The sequence below is a fragment of the Barbatula barbatula genome, assembly GCF_947034865.1.
Source record: "Barbatula barbatula genome assembly, chromosome: 2".
In the NCBI taxonomy this organism is placed as follows: domain Eukaryota; kingdom Metazoa; phylum Chordata; class Actinopteri; order Cypriniformes; family Nemacheilidae; genus Barbatula; species Barbatula barbatula.
This window is the reverse complement of record NC_136767.1, coordinates 23735756-23762801: the sequence shown is the minus strand read 5'-3', so window position 1 is coordinate 23762801 and position 27046 is coordinate 23735756. Positions and strand designations below refer to the sequence as shown.

The 27046-nt window shown below is 38.8% G+C and overlaps 1 protein-coding gene across 13 annotated transcripts in view; it reads right to left on the bottom strand.

The window, feature by feature from the left end:
• The window catches only part of camk2b1 (calcium/calmodulin-dependent protein kinase (CaM kinase) II beta 1), a 44887-nt gene that overhangs the window by 12566 nt on the left and 5275 nt on the right, over positions 1–27046 (bottom strand). For 6 of the 13 annotated variants that reach the window (XM_079477752.1, XM_079477755.1, XM_079477749.1 and 3 more), the window contains exons 3-14: positions 24068–24127; positions 23872–23926; positions 23349–23414; positions 15848–15920; positions 12632–12734; positions 12361–12444; positions 11445–11539; positions 10538–10660; positions 10350–10433; positions 10226–10268; positions 4164–4201; positions 2274–2306 (exon numbers count right to left, since the gene is read on the bottom strand). In XM_079477752.1, the coding sequence (XP_079333878.1) occupies positions 2274–2306; positions 4164–4201; positions 10226–10268; positions 10350–10433; positions 10538–10660; positions 11445–11539; positions 12361–12444; positions 12632–12734; positions 15848–15920; positions 23349–23414; positions 23872–23926; positions 24068–24127 (857 nt within the window). Of the gene's footprint in view, positions 1–2273; positions 2307–4163; positions 4202–10225; positions 10269–10349; positions 10434–10537; positions 10661–11444; positions 11540–12360; positions 12445–12631; positions 12735–15847; positions 15921–19503; positions 19577–23348; positions 23415–23871; positions 23927–24067; positions 24128–27046 lie in introns of all 13 variants that reach the window. The other 7 variants (XM_079477750.1, XM_079477756.1, XM_079477753.1 and 4 more) reach the window with 3 other exon arrangements.

Below are 27046 nucleotides of genomic sequence, written 5' to 3'. Positions count from 1 at the left end.
GTCAAACAATGTTATTTTTCAGGAGACATTGTTCTGCAACAGGAAAGGGGACAGGGTCACTACTCGGTGAAGTCCATAAAATGCTTTAAGCCAATTACATTTCCTGAATTACTCCATTATACTCATTTGTCGCATTGCATGTAGAGGCAAATTAGTTCTAGATGCTTATTTGTACTCTGGGTCTCTGGCGATAGTGGACTGTCCTCTTTCTCTGTTGCCTAATGTAAGAGCTGTTAGCAAGGTAATTGGTTTACTAAAACTAAAAATAGTGAAACATTTTAAATAAAATAAAATGTGACCCTGGACCAATAAAGCCAATCTCCACATGGAACCCTTGTCCACTTCTGCCTTCAAAGTTCTCGTTTGAATATTTGCTACTACTACCAAGATCTGCACCCATGGTGGCTCCACCCGTGCCCTAGGCTTCCGCACCTACACGGCAGCACTCCTACTCGCCGAGGCCTATCTCGTCCCTCTTCATCCAGCGCCATATATTTTCAGGGCTAGTTGATTTGGCAGGTGAGTTGTTACACACTCCTTAGTGGATTGCGACTTCAATGGCCGCTGTCTTGCTGTCTATATCAACAAACACCTTTTCTGGGGTTTGATGAGCGTCACAATCGTGTGCCTTAACCTGACGTTCGGTTCATCCAGTAGCGCCAGTTCTCCTTACCAAAAGTTGCCCACTTGGCTTCTTGCATTCCGCGCCCGGCTGCGAGCCGGGCTTCGAACCCATTTAAAGTTGTCCATCAGAGGCGCTTTAACAGGCCGTCGCTAAGAAGAAACAGGTTTGTTTTAATGCTCTTTATTGGCTTATCGGTGTAATGCCGTTGTGGAGAATATATGCACCCGAAAGCGGAAATTGTAAGCTTTACATAGATACCAAACTTGAGTGGGATATTCTCAAAGAGCGGGCAGCAGCAAGCCAAGTTTGTAGGTGAATTTCTGACCATTTATGTTCGCGATTTTGCTGTATTCACTCAGAAAAATATGTTTTTATAATTTAGGGTAGGGAATCTTTACTTAACATCCTAATGATTTTTCGAATGAAAGACAAATCTATAATTTTAACCCATACAATGTATTGTGGGCTATTGCTACAAATATTCCTGATCTACTTATGACTGGTTTTGTCATCCAGGGTCACAAATATCGGTCTTAATTTTATTAGAAAAATCTAAGATATACAAAATTTGAAATGTTGCCTCAGCAGTAAACTAAAATAAGCTTGAGGTACTAAAATTATTGATTACATTTTTTTATAAAAACAAACTAAAGCATAAGTTAAATGTACATAGCAATATAAACAATAAAAAAATAAGTAACAACATGTGCAAAGCACAAAACAAAATAGATACAAATAAAACTAAAATTATGATGAAAACAAAAAAGCTCATTCAGAATATGTATGAAACCACAACAAAACTATGATAATTCAGTTTTTTAGTAAAGAATGTGCCTGCATGAGGGAGGATCATTGGATCAATTCCTAACACAATAACAATTTCTAGATACTCATGAACGAGAAATAATCACCAAATAAATAGACAAAACACACCCGCACACACACTTTGACTTTGGCACTATGGATACATATACACACATCAAACAGTGTTTGTAATTGATAATGCACTTTAGAGGAATTCATTATCCATTGTTGAACATTCTCAACAATCATAATTTGTTGTTGATCTCCATGGACGTCCAGTTTTAGCCAAGTAAACAGGCCCTTACCAGTGGTATACAAGCATTGTCCTGGGCCATATGATGAAGGACATGGGTCCCACCTGTAAAAATGATGTACTGGGCCTTGCAAGTAGATGCAAAGTGAGGATGCAAGCAGTTTTAAGGGTTTGGTGCAGTTGTAATAGAACAAATAGGATCTTCACAACGTTCAAACAAGAGAAGATAACGGCATGTCTATTCTCCAGAATGAACATGCAGAATGAAACCCAGAAGATGAGTGGTGTCCGTGGACATTCACACAAGGTAAGGAAATGCAACAAGGAGAAGAAGTGTTGGGCAGGATATACTAAACAACAAGGTGGGACCGCTGCCGAGATACTGTATGATGGCTAGTAAAAAGCATTAAGCAGAAGAAAAGCGTTAAAACCTTTGAGGGTATTTATTTTGCCAGCCATCATTACGGATCCTATGATCTAATGAAACGCAGGATCTAAAGGAAGAGTATGAGGGAAAGTCGAGGATATTAGTGGAAGTAAAAGCGTAAAAATATGTAAGAAATAAGGGTGTAAATGGAACAAGATTCTCACCATGTACTGAATGGTAGAGCTCGACTTCCGCTTCTAGAGAGAAAATGAGACAAATTAAGAGAGCGAAATGGAGGGGAATTTTGTGAAGTAGTGAAAACGTATACAAAAAACTGTTTGGCTTGCTAGATAACTGTTTTTTTCGGAGTGGAAGGTCAAAATTTACATTGATAATTTGTGGGGTAATAGGAAGGCTTGGGTTCAGTGCAAGACCAGGACAATGTAGACTTAAGGGTTCTCCTACAAAAAGGACATTTTGGAAAACTCAAGAAAGCGGAACAAGGAAGGGTAGTTCAAGTGAAGGAGCAATTGGGATGAGGAAAGTGTGGAAGAAGGAACAGAGACACATGCTGAAAGCAAAAGGAAACGTAAAGTAAATTATCAGTGAATGCAAAGTCAACTGATCTGGGATCAGTTGTTTGTGCCTCAAGACTGTTACTTTCCATAAAAAAACATGGTCCCGAACCAAAGTAGGAATAATGTATAAGGACAAGCAGAGATGCGAAGAGAGAAAAGCGAGCACAGACTGTGCGGATCAGTGATATTTTTTGTCCTAAAAAGGTGCCGGCAAGAACTGGTTATATCCAGCACACAATGTTCTCAGAAGCTGAATAAAAAACTCCTCTGATTCAAAAGCAGCATTACATAACCAGTGACAACGCAAACATTCAGGCAGAAAGGAAGAAAGTCAGCTTCGGTTAATTCGAAAAGTAGTGACAACACCTAAAAAAAGAGTAGCTCATCATGATGCGAAAAGGTGAAAGCGAAAAGGTGAAAGGAGGAGAAATTGTAAAAGGGCAGAAGACGACAAATCTTTTAAAATGGCCGGAGAGGATGTGGGGGAGTCTGTTGCTAGGCGATGAGAGGAGCGCTCTGCTGCTATTTTCGTCTCAAGAGTTTCCAGGGTTTCAGACTCACAGCTATTCTTGGAACCAGAGTCACATTCCCAGCTGAGCTATTTCTCTGCTCAAACACACTCAGACGCGCACGTACATAAATACACACTGATTTAGCAGGTGTGAGTCAGTGAGGTGGTAAAGTAGAAACAGGTAGCAGGGAATGTGTGTCTGTGAACGCTCTAAGTGAGAAGCGCTGAAAAAGTTCATTTCTGAACTCTGGTTTTATGAATCAAATTACTATGGGTCTTGTGGAAGATTCCAAAGATTCCTCAATGGCATTACGCCTGTGGTGGTTATATCATCTCCTTAACGTCTCTCATACACCCAGAGGCGCAGACGGAAATAAAACCTCATTTCATCTCCTCTTTCAGGGGTATTGCTGTCTCTGTGACATGATAGAGCTCGATGGTGTACAGTATCACCTTGTATCACCTAAAATGTCCAGCAAATTCAGTTAAATACTCATTGACACAGCTTGCCGGGAAAAACGTACCTGTTCTGATTTAAGTAGCTGGTACTACCGTAATCTTATTGGTAGGTGCAATATCAACAAAAACTATATATCCTATGACATATTTCAGCTAATCTGAAAATGGTCTCCGATACAAATAACCATTACAACCTTGTACACAAATTACATTAGTAAATATGAATTATTAGTAATGCTTTTGAGTCATAGATACAATCATGTGTAGAAGAGGTTAATATGTAACATCCCTATAACACGATGATGTTTCTCAAAGACATGTTTTACAGTCATACTCTTTCATTTTACCTGTACACACACACACACACAGACAAAACAGAAAATGAAGTGACAGATAGAAACGTGTGCAATAGCTACTGAAAATACTCTTGACACCAACTAACACTGATAGCTTAAGCAGTGAAACAGCAGGACGGAAAGATGGAGCGACCGAGACGTGAAAAGAGAGACGTTATTGAGACGGTAAATGGTCAGGTCTTGGTCACACAGGTCAGACGGATCTCTTACCTTAACGTCTGCCTTCTTGTTCAACAAGCTCTTGGCTGCTACAATGGGAAGAAAATAAGAGATGAATCAGCGAAACATGATCAAACACATAAAAATATCAACAAATGTTAAAAAACCTGCTGGGCACAGGGTTGTGTTTCCTAAAATAAAAACTAAAAGCAAAGCAGATTGATTGAACAGATTTTAGTAACTTTCGAGACAAGCGTGATAAATGATCTACAGAGAAAAAACCCAACATTTATCTCAATACATTATCATAACATTAAACAAGCATTATTTGATGCTTAACAGATCATTAGGTCACGTAATCAAAATGAAATGACTTTAATGACAATGTTATTGTCCATACTCTAAAGGTCTGATAAGCATTATATAATACAATAATGTGTAATGATTTCTAAATATAATGCATAACAGATCGTGCAACCAAGAAACATATTTTCCTCAAAATACATGCTTGCGATCTGTCTCTGCAGCCTTTATTGCTAAAGAAACCCCTTCAGGGTAAAATATAATGACCGGTTATCTGATACATTATCTGACAGTACTTAAAGACATCATAAAGGTTATGAAAGGTATCATAAAGTGTTACCCATCAACTACACACAAAGCTTTTTGTGAATCTCACATGTGGCAAGACCATTTACCAGGCATCATATTGTTAATAGTGTCCTGACAAAGAACAATTGGTGCTGCAGACCGACTGTACACTATACGATCTGAGCATCAAACATTTCACAGATCATATTACTTAAAATGAATAAATACCTTAAGGTTCAGCTAAACAGTTTTATGTGTAGTTGATGAAGGATTTCTCAAGAGCTACACAAAATAAGGTGTTTTGCTGTAGTTCACTAAAAAAAGAAAATTCTGCCATCATGTAGTCATCCTCTTACGAAGACAGTTGGTAACCAAACAGCGCTGGCACCCATTCTCTTCTATTGTATGGACACAAAACCAATGCAAGTGAATGGGTGCCAGTTAACAACATGTTTGAAAAACAGGCTTGAAACGACACAAGGGTGAGAAAAGGATGACAGAATAGTCATTTTTCTGGTGAACTATCACTTCAATAATACGGCATAAAAAGACCCATCAATGTGCACGAATCTGACAGAATCCAAGTCAACAATTGCTGATTTTGAATTAAAAATACATATGCAAAAAAATCCATAACCATCGCACAATCCATTCTTCATGCACCGTAAAAGTCCTTCATTTGCACTCTTTATTTTAAGTTCCTCATTGAGCCTCAAAGGTAGAGTTAGTTAGACAGTTAATAAAGTGCAAAAGATGTTTTGCGCTTTATTCCTGGCCTTAAACATCTTAAATCTTCTCTGGAATAGACTACAGCTCTGGGCTGTACTAAAAATGAATCCAGCTGAATCACCACCCAAAATGTTTAGTTTAGGATTTTAAGTGACATTCATAAAAATACTGTAGAGACGAATAGAGAATTTTAGAGTAGAACGTGCTGTATTTCAGCAGATGAGTATCACAAATGGAAGGTCATTGAAGGTGGGTATCGGATACAGATCCTCCTAGAGCTGTATCTGGGCCACCAACCCATCCATCTGGTGGCCCAAAGAGAGCAGTGATAAGAAAGGAGCATGCGTCCCTGTAGAAAGAGCAGGAGTAAAGTAACATCTAATACTCTAGAGTGAGTCGAGCTCCTTACCTTGCCATTAACACAGAGAGCGAGAGAGAGAGAGAGAGAGAGAGAGAGAGAGAGAGAGAAATGGAGAGAAAAATAGAGCAATGGAGAAGAAGTCATAATACCAGAGTGCCATTGTTGCCTCTATGAACAGTGACGCTAAACACATCTATCTCTTTACAGAGCCCAAAAACAAACCAAAAAGTGTGTTGATTTATTTTGAGACTAGTCACCACTTTTCTGTGGGATTCTATCTACTTGGCAGGGCAAAGTCAGCACAAACAGGATTTAGCAAAAATAGCAGGCAAATAAAAGGCTGATTTATATATGCAGTTTCACTACTCTAAAATCTATGACCCTCCTGTGCTTTATAAGAAAAACATGCAGCACCAAATCGATCTTGTCACGATAAAATTGACAATTTAAATGCATCATGTGCAACAAAAATGGGCCATATCACTACAGAAATACTAACCTACATGTACCATGTTCTATATTATAATCGATGCATTATAAAATCTTAGGTGTATAAGATTATACTCTGTTTATGTCAGGATTCAGACTAATCCAGATATCAGTGGAGTATTTAGTGCAACTGGCTATAGCGCAGCGGTCTGGTGGCTCAAGCTGGAGGTAGTTGGGAGACAACAGAGACTAGGCAGCACAACATAAATATTTGATCGCAGGCATGTTGAGGCAGAATCAGAAATGCAGCACGGCCTTCACATTGAGGCACACGCTCAATGCACCAGCTCAACCCTTTTACAGTACATTTGATCTGAAATAATTTCCTGCCTTTTCGAGAGGTGAAACAATGTCAACGGTACTCCTGCAGAACAGCTGTTTTTCACATTCCTACGAAAATGTCATTATAAGGTTTATAACATTGTGACAAAAATATATTTGGTTCGGTTTGCACAAACTATTGACTAGTGGGGTAATCTTAATGCTTTCCATGTTCAATTATTGTAAATATTTCCCAATTCACATAATAAAAAGTACACATCCTAAATTTTTATTAAGTAAAGAAATAGTAGGGAGAGCAGGGCACAACCTAATGCTTTTTGGTTTTAGCTCAATCACTAAAAATATTAGAGCTACAAATTAACACTTAAAGGTCCAGTATCTATTAACAGAAATGTAAAATATTACACATAACTTTGTCTTCAGAAGTATAAAGACTTTACATAATGAAGCGTTATGTCTTTGTTACCTTAGAACGAGCTATACATCACACGTCCATTTACATGGCTTTTCCATTGTTGTTTCTGCTGCTCTACAGCAGTTTTGTAAACACGTGAACTTCCGCAAAGAAACGAAAACATGATAAAATGTTAGTTCTACGAAAGGGAATGATGAGCATTGGAGCGAGCCATTGGTTGCAATTCGCAATCTCACCGCTAGATGCAGCAAAATTTCATACACTGGACCGTTAAATGCCCAACTGAGAAAAAACCTCATGATGAAGAAATTCACTTTCATGCTGCCAAAACACTCGTTGTACAATATCTCCATGAAAACATATCATAACTATAACTTATCACAGTGACAGATGAACTTAGTCTCGCAGTGAGAAAAAAGACAAAGCAATAAAAATTGCAGGCCTGTATAATTAATCATGTTACAATTAACTCGGAGTTTGTGCCCCACAACCCTACAGTATGTTTCAAATACACGCATAGTCATTTGCTGTGCACTTAATTATTTATACTTTTCCATAATGTATATTTTACAGCAAATATAAAGCAGCCAAATTATGTATTGTATATGTTAGATATCTGTTCTGGAGGAGATGCAGTACATAAAACGAATAATAATAGGCAAGAAAAGGTTTAGAAATCTTAATGTTGTTGATCAAATGTTTAATTAATAATAGCTTTATTGTGAATAATTGCCCACATCAGGGAAGTCTACAAAGGAGCAGTGGAAACCAAATTAAATATTACAAACAAACCTCAAATGTATTCTTGAGGCACAGTATGGAACAGAATGAGAAACTGCTACCCACAAACGTGTTGTGAATATTTTTCTTATAAATACTTTGATACAAAATCCTACTTTACATTTTTTTTACTGATTATATTTCTGTGAATAGATACAAACCTATTCTTTGAAACTAAAAATTTACTTTTGACCATGCACAAGTGCACCAGATTCGTGTAGCATCTCATACCCCCCATGTTAGTGAACATGCATTAGTCCAATCTCCCATGCAGCATTCAGCACAACAGCAGGCAGACTGTTCCATCCCTAAAACAGGGGTGAACTTCAACTTCACAGACCATATATTAAAGGCAGAGCAATGGAAAGGAGGAGAGATGCAGAGACCGAAACTCAAGTTGGCTTATGAGCGTCAGATAAAAATGGCCGAGAAAAGTGATGATGATAAGGAGACAAGAATAAACCAGAAAAAGTGATTTACGGAGCGTATGAGAGGAAAAAATGATGGAGAGGGAAATCACATTCATTATGCACATGCCTCGGTGTAGAAACTCTGTGAAATTAATAAAAGATGTATGAAATTGTGATGAAAGTGAGGATTACGGACAACTGGAGGATCACGCTCTCAAAACACTGGGTTGTTTTTAACCCACACTTGGGGAAAAATGAACCGCTAGGTTATAAATTATCATATCGCAGGTGTACTTCTGAAACCTTAGTAAAAGTTAGTATCTCCATATTTCATGATAAATTATTATAATAAGTGACAAACATTATTACAATGTTTGTCACTCTGTGTTTGCAAATATCTAACCAATAAAAAAGTGCTTGTGTCGTCATTAAAAAAAGAACTGAGTGGCAAGACGGAGTGGAGGCGGGGCTCATTTGAATATTCATGTTTCTGCGTACACTTGATAAAGTTGAAGTGTAGAGTTACATTCAAGCTATTTTAGGGCAGATATAAAAAAAATTTGAAGGTCAAAGATTAAGTTTTAAGGGATAAAATTACCATCCAGTCCCTGAAAAACTGTGAATTTGGACTTTCGAGGTTTTTGGAGGACATCAACTTGTTTCAATGAATCATTTGATAACAATCTAACAATGGGTCAAAAACAGCCCAGTATAAGAGTTCAATGTGATGCTTGATGTGATGTCTGACATGAACTGAATGCAAAATGAGACGGATAATGACACTGAAGTGTGGAGGACAGGACAGAGAGAGCGAGCAGACAGATAAGGAAAGACAGGTAAAGGTAAGGAGTGAGTCATCATGCTCTGGCCCCATGCAGAGACAGTTATGGACTGGCAAGTGATAAAGAGGATTGAAAGAATGATTGGGTTGAAAAATCAAAGAGGAAGGGAGAATGGAACAGGGAGCATAAAAAGAAGAATAATCAGGAATGAGAAAAAAGGAAGAAAGCCAAAAAAATTAGAGGAAGGGGATAGGATAAACTGAAATAAAATGAAAAAGTATGTAAAGTACAATAAGGGAGAGAAGAAACGAAGAGGAAAAATATGTCGAAGAGAGTACAGACAGAAGGAGGCAGAAGATTTGTGCCCTGCAGGGCGGCACTACCTTGTTCCACCAGCCCTGCTGTGGTGCCTGCAGCCGCGGCTACAGCAGCCGCAGCCGCAGTGACCGAGGCGGGAGCTGTGGTCTGCCTGCTACCCACTGACACACGCACACGCGCACGCAGAAGCATACGTACCCATCCACACAAAACCAAAACAGAATCAGAGGAAGGAACAAAAGAGAAAACGGGATAGGGAAAAGGGGCAGAGTAACAGAGAATCATTCATTAGTCTCCAGCAAAAGAAAGTGTCAGTCATAAGAACACGTCACACCAATTTCGTAGTTTTTTTTTTACTTTGAGAGACGAGTGGCTCAGACAAGCATGTTTCTCATGTAGATGAGAGCTATATTTTTTATTACAACTAACATGAAACATATATAAGATTGTTATGGACCCAGAGAGAATCATCACTCCAAACATTCAAAACTACATGTAGAAACGTAATTGTGATTATAAGCAGAGCCCTGACATCACAGATGAGATAGGAAAGTGCAACCCGAAGGACTTGAATTTGCATTTAGGACAAAAGTCATTAAAAAGGAAAACGTGGATGAAAGATATGTGCGGTCTGATCTATGTTGCGCTGTATCATGCATGAAATCTGTGAGGTCAGAGCTGTGTAAAAGAACTGAAAATGTTGTAGGCTCATAGTTGCACAAATACAGTTTTACGTGTTACTATAAAAGTCATGTGAACTTTTACTGAGTGACAGAAATGTTTTTATTTGGCAAACAAAAGACAAAAAAAAAAAACACAAGACACAAGACTCATTGAGGAAATACTGAGACCATCACAACATACACATAAAAGACCAGATCAGAAAACACAATTTGGCTGTCAATCAAAACATTTCAAAACTTAATATTGATGTTCACCATGTCCGACTAACTTACCAGAGAAGTTTCGTGACACAAGCATGGTGGTGAGGATGGCCCCCTGTGAGAAAACAAAAACCCCCGGTTAAACACTCAGTGTACGCGTGTTGTAAACTAGTGCTCTTGTGTTACTCAAACTCACTTTGAGTTTCCTCCTAGCGTTAAACTTCTTCAGGCATTCCACGGTCTCTTGCCTGTGCATCATGGAGGCCACAGTAGAGCGTTGCTATGGAAAAAAATGGTGAAAAGATGTTAACTGTGTCTAAACCTGTCATTTGGCATTAACTGTTGTTTTTGAACGATCGTTTTATAAAGCCGGAGAATACGTACGCAGACCCATGGGTGCTTCAGAGCTTCCTGTGCTGTGATTCTCTTGGCTGGGTTTATGGTGAGCATTTGATTGATGAGGTTTTTGGCTTCAGGAGTAACTGTGTCCCATTCGGGAGATGGAAACTACCGGAGGAAACAAAAACAAAGATATGAAAGCCAAGCTGGGGGGAAATATCTTCCTTTCGAGGCTTTGTATTTACAGTTATTTAGATTTATTCATAAGCTCCAAGACAATGATATTGCTCTGTCAATAAAAGTAGCTATGCATCAAGCCATGAGTTTTTAGGAATGTCAAACTGAAACCAGCAAAAACAAAACCCCACAAAAAAGCATTTTTTACAAACTATAGAAGGCAGTAAAATTGCATTGCAGATTCTGGTGGGACTTCGTGGAAATAAATAGCTTATAATAACCTTTTAAAAATAAGCTTTAGTAAAAACAATTGAAATTACAATTTGATCAACAACGCAAAGCTTATGCAAAATGTCATGCAGTTTTTTCCAGCAACGGCACATGATTAAACATTTCTTCAACTCCTTACACTGCTTTACTTTCTCTCCAAGGAAAGAGCTCTTATAAATATTTCATGAATGCAGGAGAATTTACTTGAATTGCGCAAGCTGTGTGGCGAAAGAATGTAATACCACGTGAGCCTATCTCAAAAACCATTAAAAGTCAGAAAAGTATTAAAACAGATGAGAGAATAAAACAACGAAAGAGGGCAGTACTAACTTCTCACAATGCACTACTGTAAGCATGTACTTGAAGTGCAGACTTAGGAGCGAACTTGCAGTACATTTAGAGCAAGAGATTATCAGAACTGTGGGAAACTGGGACACAGAAGGAAATAACGATGGATGCCAGCACAAGCATGAGAACACAAAGAGAAACACGGCAGAAAACTCACATCGTAAGCTCCAGCCTTGATTTGTTGGTAGAGTTTGTGCTGATCCTCGTCCCAGAACGGCGGATATCCAACCAACAGAATGTACAGAATGACACCTTAATGAAGACATGGGAAAATGTGATCTGTTCCAAGTCTTATCCCTACCTAAGAAACCCATGCCTGCCAAAACAGCAGCTGTTCAAAAGACAGCAAAATGATGATGAATAAGAATACTTTACCTCAGAAGTGCAACTTGACAAATATCTATCTTTGTGCTATTTACACACTATACAACTAAATACATAAAGGAAACAACACAAATATATGACGATGAGATTATGTGAAGCAAATCCAAACTTATTTAATATTTTAGCCACCCTTTTGCGAAAATGTGTTTTAAGTGTCACCCTGATATGCTTTTTAGATAGTATTAAATTAGGCGCTCATATCTTATTTGTTGGTTTCTTTGTTATGTGGTCAAGTCAACAAATAAAACACATTTAAATAACATTTACGTTTTGTAAAGAAATCAATATTAAACAAATATAATATTTTATTTTACATATTGCTAGAAATAAAAAGCACCACAAAACTCCCTAAATGTATATATTATTATTATTATTATTATTATTATAAAAAAACAGATTTATTAATTATTTATAAAACTTGTTGGAATACAGGCAGGTGCTGCATTGCATAGTCCAAAATTGATCTGCTCGCCTTTGTTGAAAAACCAAAATTGGCGAACAAACAGAAATGGCCAAGCCTCATTAAAAATACATGACTTTGCCATATGTCTATGCCTATTTACAGGTAGACAGTCATAGTTTTATAGCACAGCTTTTCAACGGGCAAAAAAACTCGACAGTACCCTCACAGCATCGCTTTGTCACTACAGAAAAAGAATGTGCATGTCTCTGTGTTTGAGTTTGTTTACCGCAGGCCCAGATGTCCACCGGTTTGCCATATGCCTCCTTCCTCAGCACCTCGGGGGACAGGTAGCCAGGTGTCCCTGCGAATCCTGTAAAAACACACACAAACACACAGTAAACACGTACTTCCAGATATTCTAACCACAAAGCAAAACAGTGACAAAAACGGCTTGTGTAGATGAATAGACAGGTAAAGGTGTTTTTGACGAATTGTGTTAGTCTGCATGTGTACACAGGAAGTTAAAGGTGTATGTTGCTATAGCAACGATTGCATACCAAACCATGCCTGCTGCTCTCCCTGCACCTCAATGGCCAGCCCGAAGTCGGCCAGCTTCACAGCAGCATTCTTGCACTTACTAGCCAGGAGAAGATTCTCAGGCTGAGGGGAGAAAAAGACAATTCAAACACACAAGCACACTTACAGTAAAGGTGCTGCACATTATACATGCAGACACAATACATAGTGCTTTTGAGAGATCTATCGCACTTACAACCAGCAGCCATCCCATATATATACACTACCATTTGACATTAAGAAATAGAAAAGGTACAGTTTCAGAGAAACTTCTGCATCGAAGAAAATATACTGGAAATATACACTTGTTTGTACAGCTTACTGTACTTCCATATTATGAATTATCAGCTGAAAACTGAACGCAGCTGCAGCGTTTTCTATCTTTACAATGTTCTAAATAAAGACTAAAATGAGAAAAGATATGAAGGCAGCATTTGTCTGCACTGGTAAAAAGATGTGCGTTTTCTTCTGGAGTGACCCAGATTATCCAGCCTCATTATTCTCTGTCACTGATGGATGCTAATAATGTGATATCCCCTCTAGTCCCACTGCCTTCCAATACTTGCGCTGAACGCACACACACACGTGCAGTTATTTTATTAATCAAAATGATACTGAATCTGGTCTGTAAGTTCAGGGTAACAAACCGAAGATACTGTCACACATTTCCACTACAAGTGCTGCAGCAGATAGTGACATTGGATGCAGCTTTTCCTGCATTGCAGTGTTTGGTGGATTTACCATCCGCTGCCCTCTCTCGCTCTCTTTTCACTTTGTAGATATTACTGCAATTATAAAGTAGTTTCCTGCATTTTTTAAAACTGTAATTTTTCACTTTTCACAGTATTGTTATGAGCCTTACAGCCTCTTACGCTATTTATAACGACCCAAAGTTTTAATCGTTTCATAACACTTTTTATATGAAATATATTATCTCTAACCTCATAAGCACTCTGTCTTACTAACTCTTTCAAAGAGAAGTTAAAGTTGTGTGCTGTTGATGGCTGGATCACCAGGAACTAATCCCATCCCAAAAGCTCAACTGTAGGAGGTATTTTGAAAAGCAGCTTCTTGTGAGATATTCTGGCAGAGAAGAATCACTATCCCCTGCTTATTTAAGAACAAGGCTTCTGCTGTAAAATCTTCTAAAAGCGACCTTCCCGGCATAAGCACTTCTACAAATTCTGCAACGGCTAAATATTAGGGGATGTACGCATTTTTGGGTCATGACAGTCAACCAGTTGGTTTAGTGGCGGTGGGATAGTTCACCTGAAAAATTTAATCAGTCGTCATTTATGCACCATCATTTGTTCAAAACCTGTATATGACTACTTAACCTCTTTAACACAAGAAAAAACTTTTGTGTTTTGTGTCCATACAATAGTCAAGGCTGAAAAATGTTATTTGGTCATCAACGTTCTTCAAAATATCTTTGTGTTCTACAAAAGAAAGTCATACAGGTTTGAAATGACATGAGAGTGAGTGAATAATACAATTTTTGGGTGAACTATCCTTTTAAGCATGTTCCGTTTCAGCTGACGGTTAGCATAACAAAACTCTTTTGGCTAAGTTACATGCACTGCATTTGACTAGTCTATATTAAAGTGAGAATGTTTCATATGTAAAAACGCACTAAGAAACACTAAGTGTGACCTAAAAAGCATTTTTTACCATAGAGTTTTATTTAACATTACTTTACACATATCTGCCATAGTAACATGTGTGTCTATGACTATGATTCTGATCATGTGCTTAAAAAAGGGTATTTGTGTCTGTGAGCACGTGTACGATCTCCTCCTCTTTCTGCAGTGGCATTCCTGTCATGCCCACTCAGAATCCTGCTGTGGAGGAGCGTGTGCCACAGGCCTCCATTCAGAAGGGCACATTGGTGTGGGTAGACACTCACAGCGTGAAACCAGAACATTGGTGCTGCCAGAGTACAATACGAACAAGATCGCAAAAAGCACATTTTATTCCTTTCCAACAAATGATTTCATTACATTGAGAGAACAAGTCTGTACGTATGGGTAGCTGACTTAAATACTTTTGAACGGTTCATTTCTGCATCTGTGCCTATTTACAAAAAAAAGTGTTCTGCATTTAAGATCTTAATATAATTCATAGGTTATACTGTATACTGCATGAGGGATTTAGATATAAGAGGGAAAAGTGTATAAAAATGGTCAAAACATGTTAAAGGGACAATTGATCCAAAGTATAGTGACAAAATCCTGTGGATAAATGTGCATTTTATCTGTGATATTAACAATATCACATTCATCATCAAACCACATATACATGCATTCACAAACAACTAACAGGAGTTCACACTCACCAAACACGTAAACATGCTGCATGCACTTTGAAGCAGTTAGTAAGCATCACCCTTTTCACACAACAAAAGGCAAAGCACCGATTCGTGTTTGTACAGAAGGCATTGGACTTTTTTTACACTTACTATTGACGATAACACAACTAAGACACTTGTTAAAATTTTGTCTCAGCTGCAATATATGGCGAGTCACTAGTTGCGTTGTTTACGGCACTTCCCAGAAGCGCACTGTGTGTTAGAGAAGGTCAAAGGTCAGATAGGAGCAGTGCAGTGTGCTCAAATCTAGACATGACGCTTTGTCTTGGACTTGGCACCTGATGTCTAAACGGTTTTCACAGATTGACTTTAAAAGCGATTGATGGAGAACTTAAAATGAAGCAAAGGAGGTGCTTTAATGGTTTATTATTTTACAATCAAAAATTACTTTAAAACCCACATAGATGTTTGTACAAAATAAAGATTTATTGTGCAACCATGACAACAAGCTGTATTTTTACTGTCATCCACCGTTCTGACAGACTGCAAAGAAATACTTGCAGACAAATTTAGAAGCGTTTCCTAATCAACATTTGACATTTCTCTTCAGTCCAATCTTACCTGAACATTCATGAAAGTGATCTAATAACCAGTGACGGCCACACACACACACACACACACACACACAATGTGTGCTATCACTGTGCGAAATTGGAATGACCTCCAATGCATTTCTACAGCAAGCCAATTGAGGCACCAACAACGATCCGTTAACCGCAATTACCGCAGTCACCGTCACATCCACACAGTGATAAACACAGATTTGAGGGTACTGACTTTTATGAGGACACACTTGAGGAATAGTGAGGACATGACACCTGTCACTTACCTTCAGGTCTCGGTGCACCACACCCATTTGATGGCAATGAAGCACCGCCTCCAGGATCTGCTGGATGCAGTGACTGCATGCAAACAGCAGGGGGCGCAGGTTAGTCTGAGCAATGCTACAGTCCCGTGCACAGGCAAGGGGTATTTGGGGCAGGTCAGTAATTAAAAGGAAATGGGCCGGGGCATCTTTCTAGTCTTAAACCTTGCATCTGAATATGAGCGTAACACTAGATTAAAAAACAAAAACGGCAACAAAACACAAACAGCTAAATGTCCCATCAGGTTAAAGGATTACGTAAATTAGGAGCAAGAATTTATATTTTGATAGCGAACTATAGCAAAGCATTGACCAATTTGGAGTTCTAGATTGTCCTGTCAACGTACAGTTCTGTCCACTACAAACAACCATAAGTTTTGAATAGACAATGCATTATAAAATGTAATTAACAAAGATGTGCGTTACGATTCTGAGTTTTTTTACAGAGCACACAGTGGTTGGTCTTTGGTAGAAATATTAATAAAGGGGTGCAATGTGATTGCAGTGCAAGAGTGTGTTAGGAGTGTGTGGGTGCTAAACAGTAGTAAAATGCGTGTACACGCATGTAAGCCGGCTGTCATGAGACCACCGCATGTTGTCATGCTCTACCACGAGGCAAAACCTCAAGAACAAAGGTTGTGGTATTTGACAGCCTGGCACCAGATCCGACACTCAAGTGATAATACACGGAGGGTCACAAAAGTCTGGTGGTTGTGAAACAATTTATTCATTATTTTAGATCCCTACGAGTTAAATCTTCGACATTGGAAAAAGGCTAAGACTGGAAGTGTTATGCGTGTTATATTCACACAGCACATGGAGGGCTAAGAGCGACAGAGGGGCTTCATTAGCTAAACTGAGAGAGCGGTGTGCGAGTTTCCTTCATGTGATGTCATTGTGAAAACACATATCTTTAAATTGTATTGTAAAAAAAAGCAGGATATAAAAACAAAAAAAAACTTTCATTAAAGTTAATAAAGTTCAAACTGATATAGTAAATCGATATAGTATTTAGTTGAAAAAAACAGTAATTTCACTAAAACTTAATTTAAGTAAATTTGGAGTATTCTTACTGAAAATCTGTGGAAATCAAAGTGTAATTAACAGTACAACTTTTTTAATAAAAAATAACTCGCTACAGATATGCAGTGCGCTGCTAAAATAAAGTTATAGCCACGATTATTATTATCCACGAGTTTGCTGGCATGTGTGTAAAGTTCTGGTATGGCAGTAAAGTTCAGGGTTGTAAATTAAAGTGCCGCATTTGCTTTCTAAATGGCTCCCATTAAAAGAGCACCATGTGTGACACCGCGCCCGAGCGTGTGCAACCAACAATGTTGACTAAACCCACATCTGAGCGTGAATCTGCACGTTTGGACTATATATGTGTACTGAAAGAATGAATATGATATGTATAGATTCCTGAACAAGTAAGGTTTTGAAGATTTGTGAAAGTGTGCGTGTTTGAATGTGTGTATGCTGTCTTTACACCTCCCCCACTGTCAGCTGCTGATCATAGCTGGTCTGCAAATGTGTACGTGTGTGTCTGTGTACAGTATGCATGTGTACTGTATGCGAGTATGTATGTAAATGTGTGTTTAGCTATGTTTGCCAAGGTAAATGTACAAACAAGCTACAGCGGTTCAGGGGACATAAAATAAAATAATCCAGATTTAAAAACATTAAGGTACAGTCAAATGTGTGCGTGTATAAAAGAGGCTTGATGTTTAAAACGAAAAACTTGACGCTCAAACTGATTTCCTCAACTCACTGTGCTGCCTTATGTAATCTTAGCATCATGATTTGCACTGACAGCACTAAATATTGCAGTATTTGTCTTAGTCTCCGTTTTCCCACGTTGCAAGTGAAAAAAGCTATTTAATGGCTTACTTTCTGCAAACCATAAAGTTACAAATACTGTAAAAAATATTTAATCTGAGGACCTCCATTTTAGGGAGAAAAGTTGCCCGATATGCAGTTTGTCCAGTACTAACAAGAGAACTAAAATTGAACTGTGACAGATTATTGGGACACAGGGAATAAAAACAGATGAAATGTTGCTATAAATCTGTTATGTACAGACTTGTGAGGAAGTTTACCACAAGATAACAGCAAAGGTCAATGCTTTCCAGAGGTTTGTGATATTCATTTGAACCTTTTTCCATATTATCATTTCCCTGCTGGCATGCAGCTGTCACTAGCCATCTACTAAATTTATTGTGTAGCTCGGAGCGCATCCTTGACAGCGTGTTACGCTTAGAGAATCACAAGTAGTTTTATATTACTATTTCATATTGTTTCGGAAAGTTTTTCCTGAAGCCCAGGGGCTGATGGTAGACTGAGAAACAGTCGAATGCGCGGAGGAACGTGATTGCAAATTGACGCGGGGCAATGTTTCGTCTTAAGCTGCGTGTGAGCGGCCGCGCTGACTCATTGTAGGTCCTGCGCAGTCCAATTTTAGGCTGCGCACAAAAGCTTAATATCTATAAAGTAGGCAAACGTCCACTAGGAAGTCCACCAGGAAGCAGCAGCAATTACCTCTACAGCATCTTAAGAAACAGGTAGATCAAATACTGGAAGTATGTCTGTCTTTTAGATTGTGAATTCATAATAAGCGCAAGTCTCTCTCTCTCCCGATGAGTTCAGAGTGCGTGTGAAGGGAGTGGCGTGTAAATAAAGTGCCTTTTCATGTGTGTATTTCAGAACTTGGGCGGCTGATTAAAGCTGTTGAAAGTTATTAAAGATGTAAAGCGCTATTTTAGTCAGGCAAATGACACCACACCGTGATTGTTAGATAAACTGCGAATAAACGCACACCGTAAAAGCAATGTTCGGTGTTCGGAATTCAGTGTTTGATTTTTGTTTGGCTCAAGAATTTTCATTTCGGTGCATCCCTAGTTTCAATTGGGTCTCTTTTGTTTTTATCAGCAGGGATGTTACATTTATAATGTGATCTCTTGAGATCAATCTGTCATAAAGAGGTATTTTTTATAGGCAGTTCTTTAAATGGGTTTACAGGGGGGCGCGGCCATGAAAAGTTTGAGAACCACTGGTGTAGAGAAAATATTTAGTTCTGGGCACCTTTGACAACCATTTTAACGGTAGTCAATGGTGCACCAGAAATCTTAGTTGTTTCTTACGAAGATATTTCTTTGTGTTCAATAGAACTAAGAAATGTGTCCAGGTTGAGAAATTTGTGTCAGAATTCTCATTTTTGGGTGAACTATCCCTTTAAGAAACACTAAAACATTCTATCGTTACTCAACCATATTTTCAAAACCAGTTACTCTACTTGCTTATTTTTAGAAATATCAGAAAATTGTAAAATAACCAGAATAAAAACAAAAATAACTTTATTTAAAATAAACAAAATGTCTAAAAAATTATATCAAGGTTAAAAGCAAAAACAATCATGAGACCTTGAGAGCATCAAGCTAAAGATCAGGCACAGGGAGAAAGGATTTGGGAAGTTCGGGAAAGCAGTCAATGGATTAAGGGAAGCCCATGGTGCCATACACAGAAAAACAGACAGACAGACAGACAGGCTAAAGCTACAGACAGGAGCAAGCAGAGGCAAACAGACAGGCGATATACGAGCAGCGTGCGTGCTACATACTGACCTTCAGGTCCCTGTGCACTATATCATGTTGGTGAATATGATGGACACTGTCTAGAATCTGATGGATACAGTGACTGTGAAGACAAAACGGAAGAAAAGGGGGTTGAGAAGTGGGGGGTGTGAGAATGGGCACATGACGTGATGGCAGTGCGTTGAAAGAGATGGAGATGAAAGAAAACAAAAGGGGCAGTTGAAGTGATACACAAGAGATGGAAGAGTGATGTTTGTGAGGAAGAGAGTGGAAAGTGAATGATGAAAGTAGGGAGACAGAAACATTTAGACATGAGACACAACTGTAAACAACAAGAGCAACATTAGAGACGAGAGCGAGAGCGAGAGAGAGAGAGAGAGAGAGAGAGAGAGAGAGAGAGAGAGAGAGAGAGAGGTGGGTGTGGAGAACTGGTGTAGTAAGTAAATGCGTGCATGGGTACAAGTTAAAACTAAGTTCCAACCAGTTTTCATTTAGATTAGCGTCATGCTCTGCTTCTGACACGCTTCCAACAACAAGAGCCACAACACAGTAGAGAAGGTGTCTGAGAGAGAGAGAAACAGGTGGAGAACGGAGGGGGAGGGAGAAAAATGAAGTCCTAATTACGTGTGTTAATTGAAGCCCTAGTTTTCCTCTCTGAGGAGGCAGGGGGCAGCGCACGACTGCAGGGCTTCACCAGAAGAGGGACGTTGAACGTGTCAGAGAGAACAACAGAGATGGAAAGTATAGAGAAAGAAAGAGGGCGGAATGTGAGACGACTGTGGAGGAGAGACAGACAGCAGGTGGTTGGAAGCAGGTCTGCAGGTGATCAGCGCTAACTAGGAAAGGAACCAGACATTTCCCTGCAACTACAATATTTCTACAAAAGGACAATATAATTTCTGTTACATTCATCAACAGCTGATCTCCCCGAAAATGTCCAACAATACAACTTAAAGCTGCAATCTGTAATTCAATTAAATTGTATTTATATGGCGCTTTTCACTATGTGTATTGTTCCAATGCAGCTTTACAGGAGAAAATAATAGAAACACAAAAAAGTAAAACACAGCACAGTCCATGGTGTTTATAGAACAAGCAAGATCATTCTCGTAAATAATATCTAATAAATTAGGTATCCCGGTGGTTTATTTACCATATTATGCATCAAGTGAATGCTTGGCTGAAAAGATGCGTCTTCAATCTAGATTTAAAGTGGGAGAGTGACTGACCCTCGAATAGTGTCGGGAAGGTTATTCCAGAGTTTAGGTGCTACGTATAAGAAAGCTCGAACCCCTTTGGTGGATTAAGTTATTCTAGGTGATATCAAAAGTGCGGAGTTTTGAGATCTTAGGGAACGTGATGGGTTGTAGTGTGCAGTTGCAGGACAACCATTAGAAGTGCATTACAGTAGTCAAGTGTTGAGGTCACAAATGCATAAATAAGCTTCTCTGCGTCAGCAACACACAGAATATTTCGTAATTTGGCAACATTTCTAAGGTGGAAGAAGGCTGTTTTTGTGACATTTGAGATGTGACTTTCGAAATGACAGGTTGCTGTCTAATATAACGTCTAGATCTTTTACTGTATTTGTTGGAGTAGCAGTGCAGCCTTCAATTTGCAGACTACATTGGTCCGATAAGTCTTATTTCTGTTTTATTACAATTTAAAAGAAGGAAATTACAAGTCATCCAATGTTTTATATCTTCGATGCCAATTTGGATAGCTGGAAGGAATCATCTGGTCTTGATGAGATATAAAGCCGAGTATCATCTGCATAGCAGTGGAAGCATGTTTTCTAATAATGTTTCCAAGGGGCAGTATATGTATATGGAGAATAGCAAGAAGGCTGTTTTTATGACATTTGAGATGTGATTTCGAAATTACAGGTTGCTGTCTAATATGTTGATAAAAGATTTAACTTTATGATTGATAAAATATAACTTTTATGGTTGATGGTAATGATGATTTGATGATTTCCCATTAAAGGTCAGTTTGACGTCATTTGACTTCAACCCACGTAAAGTTAAGGTTCCAACAGATATGGCAATATAGAGGCAAAGGTTACAGATTGCAGCTTTATTAAATAAAATAATAACTTTGGCTAGTTAATCAACATGCAACCCAGATAGCACAGGTATGTCTGTAAGATCAGGAGATCTGGAACATCTGATAAATGTCTTAGAAAAGGCAGGTTTATTCTAAATCAAAAACATCTGACAGACATCTTCTATGTCTACAAGCATGTCTATCTGACAGGAGACATCTCAGAGACGTATTGCGGATGAGCAAAAAAACACTTTGCAGACATCAAAAAGACGTCTCCCAGATGTATGCATGACGTCATCTACTCAGAACATCTTGGAACTGCATAGCAACGCCATGGCCACCACCCATAACAATGCAGCATCACGGTGGCAAGTTTTAAATGAGCAAGCATACATTTTTTGTCAACATCTAATTGACCCTAATGTCTCGTCTGCCTAAATGGGCAAGATTAAGCCAGATAGCATTCAAAAACACTTAAATCCGAAGCTTTAATCAATGAGACGACCGATATCCAAATCTATTAACATTTACCTACTGTATAATCTTAAATTTGACTCCATGATATTGCATTAACTTATTGAAATACACCTTGAAAATCCAGTATTTGCAGTAATGACGCAGCACAGGTGGTTTTTAGGCATCTTGAGCTGATATACAGGTATTATAAAAGCCCTTGCGCAACATGCTGACTTGGAATTGCAGTCATTATGGTGTTAAAGCATCATGTGAATACACCGCAAGCGTGTAAACTGGCCTTTAGCAGAGACTCAGCTACAGTGAGTGTAATGCCGTAACAGCTGGGTCGTGGGCACAAGGGCACATTGCTCAACTGGCATGGTGGTGATAGATCAGGACTGTGAGTTCAGTAACTCTCAGGTTTAATAGGTGTTAACCGCTTCAAGACAACAGCACTACAATATGTCTCACTTTGACTAAACGTTCAGATGTTCTGAATGTAGAGGAAGAGGAATCTTGAGGAGCAATGCCGGCATGATTTTATGATTAAGTGGCTTAAATATTGAGTTTCTCATGAAGTAACCGAATCTTTCCTGATTCAAGGTGTGAACTTACACCCGTTTAGTTATCAGGCCAGAACCTTTAAGCACATGCCACACCTCTCCAGACTAACAATACCCAGAGCACAAGCCTGGGGTCAAAAAACCCACAAAAGAATCTTGAAACAGTATGTACACAGGGAAGTCACCGCGAGGTATTGCAAATATGGGTTGGACCGCGGATGTGATAATACTCAGGACTAACACCCTCAACTGCATACTCTAAACCCTGGTAACAATCACACAAACAGGGAATCAAACTATGCAATGTACTGTTGTTGTGTTGTGTCATTTCATCCTCAGTAATGTAGCATCTACCTTCTGTGCGCAGGTGTTGGCGTATGTGAGAGTGCTGAGTGTGATGAAAGAACAGAGACAGATCAGAGAAGGAAACAAGATCTAGAAACAGACAGACAAAAGACATAACACATACTCTTGTAGGGCACTTCATCCAGTACACACAACAGAATACACTTTATTTCCTCAAGCCACTGCTTATTTACAGTTCTGTCAGGTGTCCTTTGGGCTAAAAGGTGGCATTTCAACCTAGCGTGTGTCTGATAATGAGCAAGACGCGTGTTGCACCGTGAAAGATGCTGTTCTGACAAGCATCTCCGAATGCAAAACACTCCAACACTGAACGTGTATGTGCAACATGTGACGGGCGCAACAAGCTAAGGCAAATGAGAAAGGAAAAGATAGGGCAGGAAATAAAGAGAAAAGCACAAAAGAGAAACAGAAGGGGGAAACGTAACAAAAAGCATTGGTTGTTACCTGGCATCTGCCTCGCTGTAGTATTCTCTGGCAACAATGTCTTCGAACAGCTCACCTCCGGTCACCCTGAAATGTAGGAAGTTCAGCTTGGCTATTTGCTAATTCAAACAGGATTCCTGTTCTACAGTGCACGGCTCTTCCTGGAGCTCAGTTGCCATGGAGATGAGAACTTGACGTGAAAATTCAGAAGGGATGTAAAACTGAAGGGAAGGCTTTTACGATTTTCAAAGATGGCTTTACCATTTTGAAATGTTTTTGGGCGGAACAAACTTATAAAATTGATCATTCAGCCTTGGATGCTGATTGGACAACAGAACGTTCCAGCTTGTATCTGAACTTGTTTTCTAAACAGCACATCGAACTTCAATGTGTGAAAAGGACAGAAAACCGATATTCTGATAAAAAGCTCCATTGGGACATATGTCCCAAATCACTGCTTAAAGCCGCGCTGTTCCTCGCGTCGAGGCTACTTTGAAAACGGGAATCTAAGCACAGTTCTGGTAGGAAGTACATTTACACTTACAAATCAAACAGCAGGTAGTGAAAGCCCTCCTCTGATATACTGTCATGCAGTCGAACTACAACAAAAAAGAGAAACAGGGATTTGTGTCCACAGGAACAATATAATAAATGTCGGGAAATCATTTCAAACATAACGGGTTGAGTCTATACCTTAACAATACACTCCTCGCTTGCATGTTACTATCATAAAAACTCACCGATGTTGGGGTGTTTCAGCAGACGACAGATTCGAGCTTCTCGTTCCAACTTCTGATGATCTGAGGATCAAATGCATACAGCAATGAAATAAACATACAGTGATTTAAAGTGACATTCGTATTCAAGTACTTCAATAAACACTGAAATCGAGTGAAAAAGAGCAGGTGTGTGAACATTTTCAGAGAACACATCAATCATAGCTCTGACAACTTATTTGCATGACATATCACATACATATAAACTATTGCTTATTTTAATTACGCCAGCATTGTGTCAAGTGTGGAGAATTTGGCAAAAAAACACACAAGGAACAAGCAAAACTTCTACTCTTGCGCTAAATCGACGTCACGGATCATATTCCGTCTTGATTTAAGGGTCAGCACGGCTCAGAAATGATGGTGGATAGAAAGAGGAATAGTTCAGCCAGAATCAACATCCCTTGATCTCAACAAATTGTCACTCTATCTCCAATCTCATATTTTGTGTTCCACAGAATAAGTAATACAGGTTTGGCTATACAAACCTGGAGTTCTTTGTCAATTCAACCTCTTACTTGCGCATCACTGATAACCGAAGAGGACCCAAAACCAGACCAAAAACACATCGTAGTTACGATATTAGAATTATCTTCTCCATGCTTGACAAAATCCCCTTCAATCCTGCCAGTGTGTGTGTGCAGACATTTGGATCAGATCAATACAAAGCATGTGTGTATTACTTATGATTCATACTTGTTTTCATCAGGAGTATGAGGGTTTAATGTTTCATGAAAGCAGCACAAAACGCCTCAAGCCATTTCAGAATTGCTTAAGTCATGCAATTAAAAATCTGCTTTTAATAATGATATGAATGAACTGTGACAGCTGAACACAAAAGGAATCGATATCAGCAGAGGAAGTTTGGCTATACATCTGGCCCACTGATTCTGTGAACACATGCAATACAATACACCTGAAACACCTTATTTTAACACTAGTTACTTTAATACACACCCCTTGTTGTATTGCAGTTACTGAATCCCTATGCATCCCTATGTTAAAGGGGTGTTTAACGTGTTTCGTGCATTCTGACTTCTTAACTATGTTAAACGTGCTGCCTTCTAATGAGTTGCGTGGTCAACTTGTCAAAAAAAACAAGTTGGACGTAGGGTTGTGCCATAGCATTCTGTCCAGGATAACTGTCCAGTGTACATTTTTACAAGATAAAAAGTGACAATCAACATATCGACTCGCGATATCAATGATGTAACAACAACACCTGTCTGAGCGGAACGTTTTTGGCCGACTTTTCCATTTCCCCTTCACATCTGAATCATGTTTTTTGATCCAGTTTCATGTTTGTGGTCAGAAAGCCTGTTGTAACTCTACTACACTAATACCACAATAATTTGTCACCATCTATCAAATACCAACAACTCCAGCGCTGGACTGGTGAGCCGGACCACAGCTGTTTGTGACTGCAGAACATTCTTTTGCAAATGAAAGGATGCCATTCGTCCCAGCTCTATGATTTATGAGGCTATATTCCAAAACTACAGTATTAGTTGGTTAAGTAACCAACTAAGACGCTGAGCTCGTGACAAACCAAAAAAAATCACTTATTTGAACCAACATTTCTCCTATTCCGAACACAATGACGCAATGAGATTACTTATAGAAGAGCCAATCTGTTTGTGTTGTCAGTTTTTTCATAAGTTGAATATTTTATTGTCGCTATTCTCAGCCTGGCCATATTTTAAGATTTAATGGCTTGACGCTTACCCGTCTTAGCCCCTATCACAGAGATAGGGCTTTGTGATTGGCTATTGGCTGGGTTTGGAATCCCGCCCCTTTGTCACTGACATGATGCGTGTTGACCTTAAACTCAGCTGCTGGGCATTTTCGGAGTTATAAACATACTCCTGGAGCTGTCGCAACACTAGAGCACCAGCCATCATTAATTCAGCTATGAAGCTCTATTCTACAGTAGCTAATGTGGTTACCACAGTACCATTTTTGTTCTAAGAACTTAAAGTTAAAAAACTAGCTAGCAAGTAAAATGGCAGGAAATCAATGACACAAAAAGTAATAAGAATATAATGTTTCATTTTGGTTGGTATGAGCACCATGCTGTTAACAATGAGCCAAGGCTGGGCAACCTTTTATGGAAATTCAATATTTATGTATTTTCAAGTCTCAGCATTTCACACAACCAGCCATTATTGCACAAGTAGTTTTCAAAAAATTGTAATATAAGGACTAGAACAGCTTAAATACTGTATAATAAAAGACACATTAAAGCGACAATGCATTATTGAATCATAGTTCTAAATCGATTCACTGCAAGCGGACTGGTTCTAAAAAAGAAACAAAATGAATCAACTCACCAAATCGTTTTTTGTATATTCAGCATCAGCATTTTCTGTTGCAATGCTCTCAAAATCCAACTTAATATCCAACTACATAAATATCCCTGCAACTTAATTAATGTTGCTTAAATTTACCTTTCTTTATCCTTTATAAACTTCATTTTAAATTTATTTTGTTTGTTTGTTTGCCGTGGTCATGACCTCTCTGGGTCAGATGAGAGTCTTGTGCTTTAGGCATTTAACCGTGCTCTCTCTCGCTCGGCATGAAATAGAATGTAGACATTAACCATCAAAATGTTTTTAGCCAAACCATCATCCAATTACAACCAAAAATCTTAATCTACATTCCCAACCTTAATTTAATTTCCTCTGAGCACATATCAAAAATACACTGAAACGAACGCACACACTGTGAGCAATGCATCCATGTCCGCAAGCAGAGCCTATTTTAAAATGGTTTTCAGAGCGTGTGGAATCAAATACATGTCAAATGCTTATACTCCACATTACACATTCTCACCACAATGACCACACAGCCAATGAGGGACATGAGAGTGACATGTTGGCAAAGCAACTGATAGCTTCAGGTTTCAGGAGGGTGGACAGACGGGCGTAAAAAGATTTACACCCT